At 33.2% G+C, this 18,180-nt stretch overlaps 1 protein-coding gene and 2 non-coding genes across 6 annotated transcripts; 2 read left to right on the top strand and 1 right to left on the bottom strand.

Moving 5' to 3' along the window:
* Window positions 1-587: 587 nt before the first annotated feature.
* On the top strand, window positions 588-17,145 carry LOC130800406 (iron-sulfur cluster assembly protein 1-like). 4 transcript variants are annotated; one of them, XM_057663916.1, is made up of 5 exons: window positions 588-869; window positions 7,290-7,420; window positions 8,409-8,736; window positions 16,367-16,421; window positions 16,642-17,145. In XM_057663916.1, the coding sequence occupies exons 3-5, from the start codon at window positions 8,451-8,453 to the stop codon at window positions 16,802-16,804; spliced, it is 504 nt and encodes a 167-aa protein (XP_057519899.1). In that variant the 5' UTR covers window positions 588-869; window positions 7,290-7,420; window positions 8,409-8,450; the 3' UTR covers window positions 16,805-17,145. The 4 variants fall into 4 exon arrangements, with proteins under 4 accessions (XP_057519899.1, XP_057519901.1, XP_057519902.1 ...); XM_057663918.1 differs by having other exon boundaries at window positions 641-869; window positions 8,412-8,736; XM_057663919.1 differs by lacking the exon at window positions 7,290-7,420 and having other exon boundaries at window positions 641-869; window positions 8,412-8,736.
* Window positions 3,683-3,772, bottom strand: LOC130800582 (small nucleolar RNA snoR128). The gene has a single exon (XR_009039458.1). It is a non-coding gene; the product is annotated as a small nucleolar RNA snoR128 (small nucleolar RNA).
* LOC130800581 (small nucleolar RNA snoR128) lies at window positions 6,005-6,098 on the top strand. The gene has a single exon (XR_009039457.1). It is a non-coding gene; the product is annotated as a small nucleolar RNA snoR128 (small nucleolar RNA).
* Window positions 17,146-18,180: the final 1,035 nt, after the last annotated feature.

Raw genomic sequence — 18,180 nt, 5'->3', positions numbered from 1 at the left:
TTGTAAACCAATATTATTTTCCAATATTATTTCTAATATTACTTCCATAATAAAAGAGAATAATATATTAATATAGGAAAATTATTAATCAAGATTATTTACGAGCTGTAGAATAATTATATCCTCATAATTGTACTGACACACAAATTCATGTAAATGCTACTTATCAACTTCATGATTCTATTTGTTTAACAAATTACTTTTATTTATAAATGGGTCTTTTCACCTATAAAATTAATTTTTTTAAGAAAATAATTAGACGAATAGTAATATTTTTTCAAAATCTTTAAAATGAGACTAGATTTTTAATATTTTAAACTCTTTTTAAAAAAAATTCAAAAAAACATTCGGTTATTCAATAAAATTAAGCTTTAATATAAAAAAAATAAATTTATATTAATTTATAAAAAACTTTAAAGCAAATTTTATTCATAGAAAATATATTTATGAAAAAAATAAATATAACCTTCTTCAAAACACTAACAAATAACCTTCTTTATAATCTTTAAAATATATATAATTTTTAAAACAAATATTATACAAATATAAAATTAACTCAAAATTTTTTTTTTCAATCTTCGTGTTCACGAAAATCTATTTAGTTCCGATTATATGGGCAACACAATGACATGTGCAAAATTTCTATCCATAAACCGACTTACAAGACTCTTTTCCCGTTTCGCATTTCCCAATTTCTAATTTCTTTATGTACACAAACCCTAGAAACTTTCGAAGGTGAGGTTCTCTCTTGCTGGCCATTTTCATTTTGCCCCAGCGTTACGGGTATTAGTGCTGAACACCGAGTGCTCGCCGCCATCAACCTTGCTCTCCGCCAGCCTCCTTCTCTGCCATCAACCGCTAGGCATCAGGTATGTTTACTTTGTTCTCTTTTCTTCTTCCCTTCTCTCTCAATCTCTTTCCTTGCTCTAATTTTTATCTTTTTTCCTTCACTTGAAGTATGTAATTACGAGTATATTATATTTCTCTTATAGAATTTGTATCTTTTGTGAATGATTGATCTTTTTTATTGTTGTTGAACTTTAGAGCTGATTAGCTTTGAAATATTGGAATCTTTGGTGTCTACAAATCAATTCTGCAGTTCATTAATAAGCGCAGATTGTAAATTACTGGTCTTTTATAAATTTTATCATAAGTGAGATTTAATTGGTACTTTGTGTCATTCAGTTTATATTGTTGGTTGGTGAAGGAATCATGAAAGGGATAGAAGTTATTTTATCATAAGTTACCCGACCCGTCGACCCGCCATTCTGCATCTTAAATGGCGGGTCAAAAAATAAAAAATATTATAAATTACGGGTTGGTTTCCCGACCCGCTTTAAACGGTTCGGGTCGGGTCAAAATATTATAAAAATCTTATATTAATACAATTATTACTCTATAAAATAAGTAGCACTAGCAATTTTCTGTACAAAAAGTCCAACAATTCCTTAAAACAATAAAGCACACCATAGTTCGCATGTGAGAATTTGTCTTCAAAAATCCTATCCTTTCGTTGATAAAGTTCCTATAAGAAATGTTCGCGGAATTAAGAAAAATAGAATCTTTTAGGTTGTGGAGATATTATTTTATTAAATGATAAATTTGATGGAAGAAAAAAGGAAACCGTAAATATTAAAAAAATTAAAAGAAAGTTGGTGGAAAAAAATGGGGACTACAACTAAAAAAATGTTTTTATAAGTTAATGAAAAACATAAGGGGACCATAAGGTTTTATAAAATGTTAAAATAAAGTTAGTGGAAGATATATGGGGACCTTAAGCATTATTAAAATATGAAAGTGAGGATGAGTAAGACTATATTTGTCCAAAATTGATAATATAAGTGAAAGAATTTGTTATGAGAACAACAAATAAAAGGCCTGAAAATGAAAAGTGAAAACTTTTTTAAGGGACTACTTCTTTTTTGCTCGCTATTCGTGGCCTAAATTCTTTCCGGGTTAAGATACCAACTGCACTGCAACTCTTTGGCTTTAACATCTGCCGCACACGAACTTCATCACAGACAAAACTCCATAGCTCAACACAAACTCGAGAAATTCATAAGATTCTTTGTTACATCTCTCTGTATTCTCGTTAGTCCTTCTGCATAATCCACTGCTAAAACTAAAAGGTTAGTATTTTTATTTTTGATTAAAAATTTGCTGTTCGATATCGAGTTTTTCCCTTAAAATTTTAGTTGATTTGCTCTTGCTAGTATTTTAATGACTGCCAATATCTATTAATTTGTATTTTGATTAGTCTAGATTAGGTGAAATTCAGGATTACATTTGTTAAATTGTAAGTATTTTATGAAGCTTGCTCGTATCGGTAAAACCAAATTTAACCTATTTATGCGTCGATTTTGGTCTTCGACTGTCAATTTGTTTTTGAATCGAACATTTCTTTCGGTTAGGCTATGTGTTGGATGAATGGTTTTTCCGAGGGCGGATCCAAGGAGTATCTGGCTAGGCTAATGACAACATGTTACAAATGGAGAGAGTACAACTGAGAATGAATAGAATTATTCTTATTATTGAATCGATTAAATTATCTGATACAACAGGACATATATATGTAAGAGGTGCATCACAATCATCAGGCATCTCTTAGGCTTTTACCACATAAAAACCAACAAGAAAAACTAATTTATGTATAGAACATCTTCAACAAGTCCTAGGCATACTCCTAATCAGATCAAGCAATGGTATGTTCGCTTCACATTTCCTAAATACCTAAGGATTCGAAAAACGGAGGTGGCTTTGGAAGTTCTAGTCCAAAAGGCGAACCAAGAGGAACACTTAAGCATCGTTAACGTGCCTGCACATTCATCATTAAGAACAAAAGGTGCGCGCCCTAGCACAGTAGAAGATTTGGAGATTTCTGTAGATGCGCATCCTCTATCCGGTTGGGCACCCACACACCTATTGGTTGCTGAATCTTTGTTTTCCTCGATTTTAGTACAAATATCTTCAATGTACATAGAGATGTTCAAAACAGATTTGACGTCCTGATGTTTATCCGACCTTGTAACCAACCCGACTTAAGACCCAACTTCAAAATGAGGTTAAAACTATATAAACAACAATGTAGACGCAAATCCTAATTTCAAAACACGACTCGAAAATAACCTAATGACCAAAATGAACACCTATAGTACAGATAATCAAAATTTCCTGAATAAAATTTAGAATTTTGATTATCAAAATCACAATTTATGTTTAGTTGAATTTCTCTACTTAATATTTCTCTACTGAAAGCAACCACAAAGAAACAAGTACCACCACTCCACCACCATATAGAAGAAATGACTGTATTTCAACATCAAACAGCAAAAAAATTTGGACAATTTCTTGATTATCAGAAAACACAAGTTCATGCTACACGTTTTAGCAATGTTTATGCTTAAAAGTTGGCCATTGAATAATTCAAAACAGACCCAAGCAACGATTCGAAATTTACCCGACCTTATAACCAATTCGACTTTGACCCAACTTCAAAATAGATTCACAATTATGTAAAAAAAAATAAATAAAAAATAAATAAAAAAAATAAAAATTATACACAACACCTGACTCGAAATCGACTAATTCGCTCGAATGAAACGGAGAGGGGCAAAGTGCCAAGCATACGATAGAAAATGGGGTGAAATTATTACATCCCAGACAAAGAAAAATTACACCTATGCTGCTCAGTTGACCGCTCAGGATTGACATCATTGTTAATCGAACATCAAGCATTAGGTGCTTTCATTAATGTATCAATGAATCTCGGCAGCATCCAACTCAAGAACGAGAAAGCTCAACGCTTTGCTTGGATTAAGAGGAATTGGAGATACGGGGTTGGAAAAAGGAAAGGGGAGGAGATGGAAGGATCCATAAGCCTCCATTTATTTCTACTCTTTCTCTCACACTCTTCATATCCCTTTGATCCAAACAAAGTGTAAATCCAAAGTAACACCAAGCATTTTGAATTTGGAAGGATGTGAAGATTTGTTCATTAGAAAGGTGATTATCAATTTTGAGGAAAAAAGAGCCTTATGGGCACCATAATTAGAGCCAAATCAATAAGGGTGTATAATCTACTTTATGCCCCCATACTTTCATACAACATGATGAAGAAAACAAGATTTAGACAAACAAGATCACATGATACAAAATACTTTAAAAAAAGGCACAATGTTGCTCAAATAACCGCTCAAATTTGGAAGAAAAACACTCAATAAGCTGTGCAGACAGCATAGCAACAAAACTGTGTGTAATGAACTATCCCAATGAAGAAAGGTTTGAAAAAGAATAGAGCAAGGAAACTGCATATGCTAAAATTGTAAAAGCTATACACATGAGAATTATGTTGCTTCTCTAAATATAAGAATATATAAAGAATAATTTGTAAATTACAGCGTTTAGCATTTTTGCAAACTACAGCCACTCAAGTATCAAAGTCTATCGCGTTCAGGCTAAATCACAGAATTCCGACCATTTTGGTGGTCAGAGTTTTATGTTAAGTGGTCGAAATTCTATGTTTTGGCCTGAACGCTATAGACATTGATATTTTGGTCTATATTAAGGTTTTAACTCGTAAAAATACTTGGGCTTGAAATGCGTCTCTCAAGAGACTAGCTGTTATGAGAATATACACTCCTTACTTGAGATTTATGAATAGTTCTAACTAAAAGTCCTTTTTAGTAGGCCAAACTGGTCACAAACTAGCCCATTCTCTCATCCCATCATTTCGAGAATATTCTCAATATCCAATTCAAAGCCCAAGTAACTTCACATAAACAATCGAAGTTGAAATAGAAACCCTAATACGTTCTCTTTGCCACCTTCCTTAATATAATACCACCATTTCATTCTACCTCCTCAAAAGCTTTCCAATTTCTCAGGTTCGCTTCTTTTCTCTTTTTATTTTATTTACTTTTCATTCTTTATATGTTCCAATTTATCTTATTATTATTGGAGCTTGCATTTCCATAAACTTGTTTTATTTTTATTTTTATGATTATGTATTTTGTATAATAAATATAAATATACTTTCTTGAGGATCTTGGGTGAAATAATTTTCAATTTTTAATGTAATGGGTATTTTTTAATTTCATTTCGTTGCTGAATATTGTTGGTTAAAAGTTTTCTTTTCATGATTGTTTATGATGTTGGAATTATAAATTCACTTTGAATTTGATTTTTCATTTGCCAAATTTCCAAAATAATGCTATAATTGGAACTTGGATTTCAATTGAATTGAAAAAACTGAAAAAATTTACAATTTTATCGTAATGGGTTTATTTTTGAGGTTTTGTTTCTAATGAGCTTATTCAACTTTTTCTAGGCATCTTTTGCCATGATTTATCATAACATGAACATATTACATACAACAGATCAAGTTAGGTTCTGATTTTTGATCCAATTTACTAAACGGGTTATGTTCGGGTCAAGGTTTTTGTGATCCGTTTATATATAACTCGAACATGAACCCGACCTGATCTAGCTACCTAGGTGGGAGCCACTTTTGGCATTGTTGGACAGACATTGACATTGTCTTGTTTTGTTGATGCTGTCTGATGTTGTTGCCTATCTTTTTCTCTCGATTTTTCATTTGGATACTTTATTTTTTAGAAAAATTGTCGAAAATAATCCTTTTTTTACTTATCCGCTATTGGTTATTTTCTATTAATCTCTTCTTTAACATGTATTTGCTCTCTACATACTCTATGGGCTAGGGTAGGGGTGCGGTTGTGGTGGATGAGGGATGAGGTTATGGTGGTTTAGGCACTGGGTATGCTAGGAGAAAAAACATAGCAAAGGTTGAATTATTAGAATATAATTCAAAGGTGATATTATTTGTAGCGGATGAGTTAAGGTTGGATTATTTTCGATACTTTCTTATTTTTTAGTTCTTAATTATTAAACAACTGTATTTTTAGCACTTTATCTCAATTATCATATGCTGCTGGTTTTTAACTTTCCTTCCTTCTTTTATTTACTTCTTTCATTTGCTAAGATGATGTTGCCATGATGATAATGAAAGTGATGAAAAGCTTTGTACAAATGCTTCATGATAATTCGGCTTAAAAGGCCGACCTGAGCGGTTACCTGAGCAACATGGCTTTTCTTTCTCCATCATTATTGTTTATATATGAATAATTTGCGAATTACATCTTTAAGTTTTTGATTTTTACGAGTTAAAACCTTAATGTACACCAAAATATCAATGTCTATAGCGTTCAGGCCAAAACATAGAATTTCGACCACTTAACATAAAACTCTGACCACCAAAATGGTCGGAATTCTGTGATTTAGCCTGAACGCGATAGACTTTGATACTTGAGTGGCTGTAGTTTGCAAAAATGCTAAACGCTGTAATTTATAAATTATTCTTTGTTTATTCTTATATTTAGAGAAGCAACATAATTCTCATGTGGATAGCTTTTACAATTTTAGCATATGCAGTTTCCTTGCTCTATTCTTTTTCAAATCTTTCTTCATTGTGATAGTTCATTACACACAGTTTTGTTGCTATGCTGTCTGCACAGCTTATTGTGTGTTTTTCTTCCAAATCTGAGCGATTACTTGAGCAACATTGTGCCTTTTTTTTAAAGTATTTTGTATCATGTGATCTTGTTTGTCTAAATCTTGTTTTCTTCATCATGTTGTATGAAAGTATGGGGGCATAAAGTTGATTATACACCCTTATTGATTTGGCTCTAATTATGGTGCCCATAAGGCTCTTTTTTCCTTAAAATTGATAATCACCTTTCAATAATTACCTTATTGATTATACACCCTTAGCTAAATTTAATTTTTTTAGGATATATATATATATATATATATATATATATATATATTAAATTAGGGCGTTTGAAATTTGTGTTATTTTGATGATTATAGATAGAGAATATATATATATATATATATATATATATATATATATATATATATATATATATATATATATATATATATTAGGGGTGTCCAAAAATATCCGGTTTGAAAAACCCAATTTGGATTACCCGGTATTCGATTTTTAAAACCGGGTAAATTACCCGATTTACTAAATTCGGATTATTTGGGTCGGGTACCCGGTTTTAAAACCGGGTATTCGGGTCGGATACGGATCGCAAACTTTGGGAAACTGGGTTCCCGGTATCCGGTTTGTATTATTATTATTTTTTTTTAATTTATTTTCAAAACCCTAAATTGGCTAAATGACCTTGGGCCTTTTGAAATACCGTCTTCATTGATTCATTCTTGCTCGCTGCTGCTTCCTGCTTGCTTCTTCAAATTAATTCCAGACGGTGAGACGTCATCTTCTTCAATCTTCAGTTCTTCACACCGTCATCTTGCTTCTTCTTCACCATTCACGTTGAGACGTCGACAGGAATCCAGACCACTGCCATTCTTCTTCTTCACCGTTTTTAACTGGGTAAGTTTCTTTCAGTTCATCACCATTCTTTTAGTCTATCACCATTCTTCTTCTTCTCAAGATCTTCTTAATCCGAAACAAACCTGATTTTTGGTACTTAGTCAATTTTTTTTTGCCATTTTCGAATTTGTTAGCCATTTTCGCATTTTCACCATTTTTTCATAGATTTAGCCATTTTGGTACTTATTTAATTTAAGTTGGATTTTCTTCATTAGTTAGATTTTCTCAAGTCTGTATGTTCTCAAGTCAATATCTTCTCAAGTCTGTATGTTCTTCATTAGTTAGATTTTCCCCGTTTTTTGGATTTTGCCATTGAATCTGTTTGAATGGATGATATATATTGAATATTGATATATAAATTATGCAAAAAAGGAAGTCTGTATTAGTTTGCAAGGTGATTGATGAAAGTGAACTCCTATTGCTTGTAATCTTGATTGAATTCTGATATTTATGTTTAATGTTTTGAAGTTGAATTTTGATATTTATGTTTAATATTTTGAAGTTAAAATCTTGATGAAAGTATGATATTTGTTAAAGAAGTTTTTAACAAAATCAGGTATCCGGTTTCCGATCCGGTTTAAACCAGATCGGAACCGGATCAGAATTTTAAGTATCCGAAAATTCGGGTATTTCGGATCCGGGTCGACCCGGTATTCGGTTTTGAACACCCCTAATATATATATATATATATATATATATATATATATATATATATATATATATATATATATATATATATATATATATATATATATATATATATATATATATATATATATATATATATAATAGAATTATTATACAAATTAGATGATGTAATGATTAAATAATATTCAATTAATTTTTGAATGGTGATTAATTGGTTTGATGGTTCAAAAGTAGTATTATAGTTGTATTCAAATTTTTTTAGGGTAAATTTAATTTTTTCACGCACTTGAATGTATTTTTTCGACATAACTTATTATTTTTATGGTTTCACCCCTGCTAGAAGTACTCGTCTTTTCTCCATACATCTATCTGATTGACAACAATGTTGCGTCAAAGCTGTAAGAAGTTAATCGGTCAAACCCAATTTCAATTTCAAGGATCACTGACTCGTCTTTACCACGAGAGGGTAGTAGACCATTATGATAACCCAAGAAATGTGGGCTCTTTTGATAAGAATGATCCAGATGTGGGAACGGGGCTTGTAGGTGCTCCAGCTTGTGGGGATGTGATGAAACTTCAGATTAAAGTTGATGATAAAACTGGAAAGATTGTTGATGCTCGTTTTAAAACCTTTGGTTGTGGTTCTGCTATTGCTTCTTCTTCTGTTGGTAAGTTAATCTTTTTTTTTCTTTTATTATTGTGTGTTTTGGCTTTTGAGTTTCGTTGATTAGGTTTGCTTCTTCTGGATGTAGTTGATTTTTTTCTTTGTTGTAAATTTTTAATGGGTTGATGGTTGGTTTTGAGATTTTATGTATTTTTTAGCTCATGCAGCTTGTGTGAAATTGTTGGAAATTGGTTTTTGTTTGGCTATCATTTCTATATTTCAGATTGGGGTTATATTATAATCTCCTAATTCCCTAATCGAAATGTGATATTTTTAGCTAATTTTGGAACATTTGTGTACTTTATTTTGAATTCATACTACAAATTAGGTAATACTAGCTTTTGATGGTGGCTTAGACTTTTTGTGAGATTCCAATACTTTGATTAGCATTATCAGGTTTAATATGGAACTATTATGGCTACAAGAATTTATGTTTGTGAGGTTATTTAATGCAAAGATTGGCAAATTGTATAACTACTAAGCACTTGGCTTGTAGTGTTGTTGCGGAGTTTTTTGTTCGGCTATCATTAGGTATGGTTGCTTCTATGTGACCTTGGTTTTGAGTAACAATAGGTGTACTGTGATGAAATGTTACATTTGTTAAGACATGGCTTTTGAGGACTTAGTAGTTTCCTTAAAACTAGTAGAGATTTTAATTGAAAATTTTGATTGTTAAGATAAAGAATGTGGAAGTCAGGATTGGATTTTAAGTGTGTGAAATGAGATTCTTGAGCTTATAGAGATTTTGAAGATTTATATTACTTTTTGGTGTAACCTATAGAACAACCTCATATTTAAGGAGAATTTTTTGGCGTTGTTTAGAGCTGTTGAGAAAGTACTTGTTATTAGGGGATATTGACGTGTTGCTCTTACACAACAATATTTTAGTTATGGAGCTGTATATTTGGGTATGGAGATAATATTATTGGTCTTAAATGGTTTAGGTACTCATATTTTTTTTTTTATTTGTCAAAAGTACTTATATTCATCTTGATTATTGTTCTTTGATGATGTTCTTTGAAGCATTTATGATCAATCCAAGTATATAATGGAACATATATGTACTTTGGTTTCGCTCACTAGTATATGCCTTAGCTCACTAGTATGTGGCTTGTGTACTTGCTTGCTTTTGTATTGTGGATTGGAGGTGGACTTGATACTATAATTGTTTTAGCAATCTGGTGGTCAGCATACCCTTTTGGTTTGAAAACAAAGGGAATCCTAATGATCTTCTTCTCAAGTTTTTCCTTTATAAAATGTCTATCGATCTTAACATGCTTGATGAGGTCATGTTGAATTGGGTTTTCAGAGATACTGATTGCTGCATTATCATTAAAGAATTTGCAAGCCTTCTTCTGTAGGAAGTGTAGTTCAAGTAAGAGCTTCTGTATCCATATGTTCTCAGTTCTTCCTTTGGCAATACCATGAAACTCTGCCTTTGCACTTGATAGAGTAACCACTTTTTGCTTTGTTATTTAACCAGATTTCATAGCATCTCGATCTCCTGCCCAGTTTGGATTTGTATAAGCCACAAAGTCTAAGTGATCATTTTTCTTGAATCCTTCAGGTACCTCAAAATCCTCATAACTGCTATCATATGGTATATTTGGGGTTTATGCATAAACCTGCTTCATACTCCAACTGCATATGCAATGTCTGGAAGAGTGTGAGAGATATAGAAAAAGTCTACCAACAATTCTCTGTATTGTCCTTAATGGGTGTCTATGCAGGCTTACAATCGACTATGTCTGTGTCTGCTAGCCATTGAAGAACATACTTCCTTCGGCCAATGAAGATGTCTCCTTTCGACCTCAAAACCTCAATGCCAAGAAAATACTTAAGTTGTCCCAATTTTTTCATTTCAAATTCACGAGACAACTGTTCAAAGTATGGTCAGGGTTGCTTTGTTGGTAGCCAATTTTTGTCATTGATGCGGTGAATCTTCTAAAACCATGCCCTTGGAGATTGTTTTAGGCCATAGAGAGCTTTGTTCAACTTGCATCCTTTTCTGGATTATAATCACTGGAGAAACCTAAAGGAGCCTTCATATACATCTCTTCTTCAATTGTCCCATGTAAGAAGGCGTTCTTCACATCAAATTAGTGTAGTGACCAATCCGTGTTTGTAGCAATAGAGAATAGAATCCGAATTGTGTCAATTTTGGCCACTGAAAAGAAAGTTTCAGAGTAATTCACCCCATAAGTTTGAGTATATCTTTGTGCTACTAATCTGGCTTTGTACCGCTCAATAGTACCATCACCTATATATTTGATGGTGTATACCCATCTGCATCCAACAGTCTTCTTTCCCTTTGGCAACATACAATTTTCTCATGTTCCATTTTTGTCAAGAGTCGAGATCTCTTCCATTGTCTTTTTCTAGTTGGGATCCTTAAGAGCTTCTTCAACATTATTAGACACAACACTAGAATAAAGAGAATTATTGAAGCCCAATATTGTTTGTTAAAGAGCCTCAATATTCTCTCTATTTACTGGATATCTAGACCTTTGTGCCTCAAATTCAGGATCTTATCTCCTAGGAGGAATCCCCCTTGTACTTCTAGGTGGTAACTAATATCTGTTCAGTTTCTCAACACTGGGCATATCATTTAGCACATCATTAATCAATAGCACATCATCAGAAATTCATCAGTTTACACCATACAAGACATAGCATTAACAAATAGTTCAGGTTCAGGTGTTACCTCTGGCTCATTAGGATGCTCATCAGATAGGACTGGAGTGATATGAGACGAAGATATTATGTGGTTGGTAGCGGTGTCAGCGGACCTGCTTCGGAGGGTCCATCGTTACTTGGTATGTCAGCTAGCTTAGGTCATTACCAACACTTTCTCTCTGAGGACCAAGTTGGGAAAAATAGTACGACTTTTCAAAGAATTCACAGTTTATTGTGATGTACATCTTATTATGAACTGGGTCAAAACACCGATGTCCTTTCTGAGTAACCTCATCCCACAAAGAAACATTTAACAGCTCGAGGTTCAAGTTTGTTGGGGAAATGAACATAAACAACACATCCAAAAACTTGGGGAGGTAAAGAGTGGAAGAAATGAGGGTGTAAGTTTAGAGAGTATGTAGAAGGGTTTGGAAGTTCAGAGTTTTTGTGGGAAGACAGTTGGTCAAGTAAGTGGCAGTAACAATGGCTTCTTGCAAAAAATGAGAGGGAACATGTGATTTAAACAAAAAAACTCATGTAATTTCGAGAAGGATTTGATTTTTCCGTTCATCAACCTCGTTTGTTGAGGGGTATCAGAACAAGTGGTTTGGTGAATTAAGCTATTGTAAGAAATAAATTTTTTTATGTTTAGGTTAACATACTCACCCCTATTGTCAGACCGGAGTATTTGTGGTTGAGTTTGAAAATGAAGAAGTATTATGTGATAAAATTTGACAAGCACATCAAAGACTTCAGACTTGGGTTTCAAAAAATAGACACAACTCATCCAAGTATAATCCTCCACAAGCAAAACACGAAAAACAATCCTCCACAAGCAAGACACGAAAAACCCTGCGTATCACATTCGAGAGCAGGACTCCAAACATCCGAATGTTAAAACAAAGGGTTTTATACTATGAGTCAAATAAGGGGGCATATGAGTGTTTATGGCTTTTGGCTTAGACATAAGATTCAAAGTTCAAGGATTCATTGCAATTAAAAAGAGAAGGAAAAAGACGTTTTACGTATTCTAAGGATGAGCTAGACATCAGTGCCATCCATAATTGATGATTAGGAAACCCATGAGCAAACGAAGTGTGACCTTTTTGAACCGCTTTGTCCACATAGTATAATCCCCTTTTCTCAGTACCACGTCCAATGATTGTCCCAGTCTGAGCAACTTGCACAACACAATCAGCAGAAGACAGTAGAATACATAAGAACAGTGCAATTAAGCTCTTTAGTCAACTGACTAACAGATAAAAGTTTATTAGATAAGCTAGAGATGAGGGGACAAATTTTTCGTGTATCGCTGGGGAAATATTAATACTTCCCGTCTTAGTTACACTAATACACTCCCCATTAGCAGTTTGAATGTGGGTGCGAGTGGTAGGAACATCGGAAATAATATCAAAGGAGACAAACGTCATTTTGTTTGTCGCCCCTCAATCAATGATTCAAGATTGTTAGTGTGGTTTGCAAATAAGGCCTAATCCTTCTACATTGGGGTTTTTTGTTTGGGTTGTTTGGGTTTGTAGGGTTACTGTTTTGATTTGTGTTTTGGCTTCCATGTACAAAAAAACGGCTACAACCCTTCCTTCCCTTTCCCTTATTTTCGGTGGATCTTCCCTTATCCACACAGTTGGTACACTTTCTTCCCTTTCCCTTACTGTACTACTTATAGCTTTCAATTTCTCACTCCTCTGAAATCGGGTTTCGAGCCTTACAGCCCTGAAGTCCTGTATTTTTCACCAGCGGACGATGTCGTTACAAAAAAAGCCTTGTCGCCAGTCTGAATTTTCAGATTCTCGGTGGCGGTTCTCAAGTGACGAGTGTCACAGTGGGAATGACTTGAGAGAAAAGAAAAAAGGTTGGAGTAAAAGAGGAGAGGGATGCGATAAGTATTATGCGTGTTTCTTCGATGGTCTGAATTGGGTTTTAGGGGTTCTAGGTTTGGCTTTGATTATTAATACAGGGAATTTGATGATGGAGACTCCTCTGTTAGTGTTTAGTCATTGTCGTTGCGACAAAGGAGTCGGTGACATTGGATAAATTTCGATTTCCATTGCATGTAAAAGGTGTTTAAGGTAGATGATGAACACTGATATGGTAGACCGGTTATAGATCGCTAGAAAACACCATCATAACATGATGGAAAATAAATGCGGAAATTGGGTTATTTGGCTAGTTTTTGTATTAATTAATCAAAGAAATAATAGTTCCTATTTATACAAGAATTTGAGAATTAATCTAGGAAATAAAATAAATTACATCTAAAAATGATAGTTTATTTTAAAAATTTATTACGGAATGTCTTTTATGAGATTCAATTTTATTCATGTAATAAGTATTTCAAAACATAATATTTGACATGATAAATGACATGATTCATGATTAAAGGATTTTTTAAATTAAATAAATTTAATTAGAATGATGCTATCACTACTATTCTGTGAATTTATTTCAAAACGTTTTGCAAATAATATGCCTAATTAATAGTATCTTTAGTTGTAAAAGAATTTTTCTAAATTATATAGGCAATATCTTTTGCAAATTGTGTTTGTAGCAGTAAATAAAAATCTTAACATTGCTTTTTAAAATCAGTTTATCATGTTTGTAATTTTTGAAGATATATCAATAGAAATCATTAAAATTGCATTAATCTATATATATCTTTACGCTAACAACTCCGTGCATTGCACAGGTTTTATCTAGTATAGAATAATTACAGATTAATATTATTTCCTGAATATATATTTTCCTATATGTTTCTTGTCAAGAAAGGGAAATTTTATGTGTATTTGTTTGTTGTATGTCACAATTTACGGTTTTATTTATAGGATACCAGTAGCAAGGGTCTCAAAGTGTGACATTTTATCGACATGCCTTTGATTTGATTAACATAATAAACTTGAGAAGTATCCTACGTCTCTTGAAATGCACACCATAGCTTAATTTTTTTAAAAAATACTTGCGTGAAAAGAGAGAATGTATTGTAGTTAATGCTAACAAGGACACGAGTGTTCTTGTTGACTATCGAGTAAGCATAATTGGAGTAAAGTTGGAGGTATATGCATGAGACTGAAAATTAAGTAAAGTTGCAAGAATTTGATGAGCATATTTGAATAAATGTGAAAATTACGAGATATAATAGGGTTTTTGGTTTTTTGTTTGTGGATTGGTACGTGTCTACTCTATTTTTTTTTATTTCTATTTGGTTAATTTAAAAATTTTAAATTTGATAGTAGTAAAGATAGCGTTATCCGCCCTTTGAGATAGTGGATCCTAGAAGCGGTTTTGCTTGTGTAGGTGCTTGGGCTAGTGGTAATTGTTGGCTTATAGAAAATGGTTAGAACAACTTCACGATTCCATATTTTCCTCCCTTTCCTTCCTTTCCTTCTCCTGTTGTTGGATGTAAATACCTCAATTGTTACATGTTATATGCTTCCATTCACAAGTTTCCTGGAGGAACATGAACTGCTTATTGGTATGGTGTACTTGGATTGTTGAAGAAATAAGGACTTTTGCTATAGATCTAGTCCTTTAGTGATATTAAGTCACATTGTGCCTTCTGTTTTCATATTAATGGATATTGATCATTATTTTTAATGTATCATGAATCCATGAGTGTGTAGTGTGTAATGTGTAGTGTGTAGTTGGATGATTGGCATCGACCAAAACCATGCATATATCTTTGGTACTCAATCTCTAGAAGATTGCTTCAGTTTCCATTTTAGGCTATATGTAAGAGAGCTTTATTGTATTTTAGAAAAGCTTTTAAAATTTTGCATACCTTACGCTTCTTTGTGTCTTGTGTGTCATGAGCTTAGGCTCAGATGAAGGCACCTTGGCTAGGTGAGGTAAAGTTCGCTATAAGAGGTGTGCGTCCTTGTGCGCCTCTATATGTTTTTCACCCCTTGCGTCCGGTGCGCCTCTATATGTTTTTCGCCCCTTGCACGCGATATGCCTCCTCGTTGGGCTGAGCCAAAGCTTGTTTGTTTTAAAAGGAAATAAAACTCGAAAACCAAATTCACTTGAATATGAAGTTTGAGAAACTGTTTTTTCCATAAAAAAGTTGGTGAAGAAGAAAGAAACTTTGGGTATCCTTCATTTTCTCATGTAAATAGTTATGTGCTTGAGTACTGTTTACTTGTTGATAATGAATGTTTTCAAGCTTTTTGCTATTTCAATATGAATGTCATATTGTTTCAAGTAATATATATGTTTTGAAATTGATTTTAAAGCTTTTTAGCAAAAAATTATGCCTTGCCTACAAAAATCCGGACGTTTGCCTTGTGCTTTGCACCTAGGTTCGAAGGACCTTTAGATCTAGTCGCGTACACTTGCCTTGTTAATGCATTGTTTTGGATGTGAGAAATGGAGTGAACAAAAAGGAAGGTATGGGAGGATGGTGCTTCCTTTTCTTAGATAACAATTAGGAAGGGCCAAAAAATGTGGAGAATGGAATTGGAGAGATGGAGACTTTTTATTTTATACAAGACATATTACTCCAAAACTTTGGAAGGAGAACTTATCACTCTCTCCCCTCCTCTTCTCCCCCCTCCCCCCCTCTGTATTCCCCTCCCCTACCTTACCCTTACTTTCCTTCCTCAAGTGTTATCCATTGTAAGAAGCAGAGACTAAAGTAATTGAAGCAAATGGAGCAATATTATATAGACTAGAGAGTTCCTATGTATTAGTTTGAAACTTGCAAGTATCACCAAAATGACTTTCTTCAGTTCAGTGTACATTTAATTGCTTATTTATATTTTAGTTTAGTGAATGATGGTTTTGAGTGTAGTGCATGTTTATTTTGAACAACTTTGAGCCTTGTAGATCCCCATGAATTTTTGTTTGCGCCTTGTTGTCTCTATTGGTTACTGTTGTTCATTTAAAAATCTCTCTTAAACTCCAGCATGTTTCTTCAATTCCTAAATTATTGTCTTGTTTTTCTTCAGCTACCGAGTGGGTGAAAGGGAAACAAATGGAGGAGGTGCTGACCATTAAAAACACGTAAGTTTGCTTTTTATGTATGCTCTTGTTTAGATATTATCCATTAATTTTCATGGATATGAGGTTCTGGTCTCAATATGTTGATTCTTAATGTGAGTTATGAGTATTATACTCACATACTCTTTTCATGTTGAGAGTATTATATACTCTACTATATAGGTGTATATAGGTGTGGATTCTGAGTCATTCATTGATGAATTTTATCCTCTAATGATTACAGGGAAATTGCAAAGCATTTGTCACTCCCGCCTGTGAAACTGCATTGCAGTATGCTTGCCGAGGATGCAATCAAAGCAGCTGTTAAAGACTATGAAAGAAAACGTGTGAAGAAAAACGGTAGCAGCTCGGTATCTGCATCTTCCAATACGGCTGTTGAGCTTTGAAGCAGGATACAATCAACTGATGTGATGGAAGACTGGGGTTAGCGGAAACTAATGCTAGTATTGTGGTTTGGCTCCTTGTACAAACAAATAAATTGTTCCACCTGACATTACTTGTATGGTTTGGGGAATGTTGTCTTTGAAATAGGATTTTAACCCTCTGTATTAGTATGTATATTAAATTTTGCTGGTATTAACGTTTTGTTTTATCCTTCTGATGATAATGAAGAAAACAGGTTTGTATCACCATTGACCCCTCACAAATCTTGGTTTTTCCTAGGATATTGCTTGTGGACAAAGCTATGAGAGTATTGCTTAATGTGTAATGTGTTGGCTTATCATCCCTTTGAATTTTGTCTCTTTTTTTAAGGTTGGATCAAAAGTAATGTGATTTATCAAAACTTTGAATTTTTTTGATTGCTTCCACTTTGCAAAATATAGTTTCCTATAATTTAAATATATACGTTGGATAATCAGACACACTCAAAAATTTTAATGATATATTGGTCGAATTGAATTTGGGTTTGGTGTTAGGTTTAAATTAGACAATTTCACTTTTATAATTAAAATTACCTATGTATAAAACCTTTTATAGTTTTTGTTTTAAAATAATGGAAATATTATCTTGAATAATACAATCTTTAATTGATTTTTTTATAATAATACGAACTTTTGATTAACCGTGAATAATACAAACTTTAATGTGTGTCTTCCACTAACATGTATTTTAACTCATTGTCTGAATAATAGGTCAATTTTACCCAAAGAAAATAAATTAAATTAAATTAAAAAAATCTCACCCCTCCCTTTCTTCTCACATGTGCACCACCCTAACCAATACCCTAGCACAACCCCACCTATCCTCCCACTACCACCCCACCATTTCTTTCCCTCCTTCATCACCACAGCCATCATCTCCGTCTTTCTACCATTATTGCTATGAACACCACCATCAGCTGGAACTCGCATAAACTTCCACCTACCAGCTCAACACCCTTGGAATTTCCTCCCCTTTAAACCTCCACCATATTATTGATTACAAGTATTTCTAAAAATAGCAACTTTTTGATCTATTTAGTTCCAGAGATTATTATTTGCAAACTGTATTTAAATAATGGAAGCTATAGTGAATTAGTGATTGATAATTGTATATCATGTTATTTATGAGTACTTCTTTTTGTGTATCACCTTTGAATATAAGTCATATGCTACCAAGATTACCTCTGGGATCTAAAACCAATTTGTCAGTTGGCTTTGTTTGATTTTTCACATTTGTATAAGAATAATCAATTTTGTATTTTAATTTTTCCTTGATGAACTGCATTTCGCAGACCATGATAAGGAAAATTTTCAAATTGTTGTCTTTGAAGAGTTAGTGC

This window comes from Amaranthus tricolor, chromosome 14 (assembly GCF_026212465.1).
Source record: "Amaranthus tricolor cultivar Red isolate AtriRed21 chromosome 14, ASM2621246v1, whole genome shotgun sequence".
NCBI classification, from domain to species: domain Eukaryota; kingdom Viridiplantae; phylum Streptophyta; class Magnoliopsida; order Caryophyllales; family Amaranthaceae; genus Amaranthus; species Amaranthus tricolor.
This window is presented reverse-complemented; position numbering and strand designations above follow the sequence as displayed.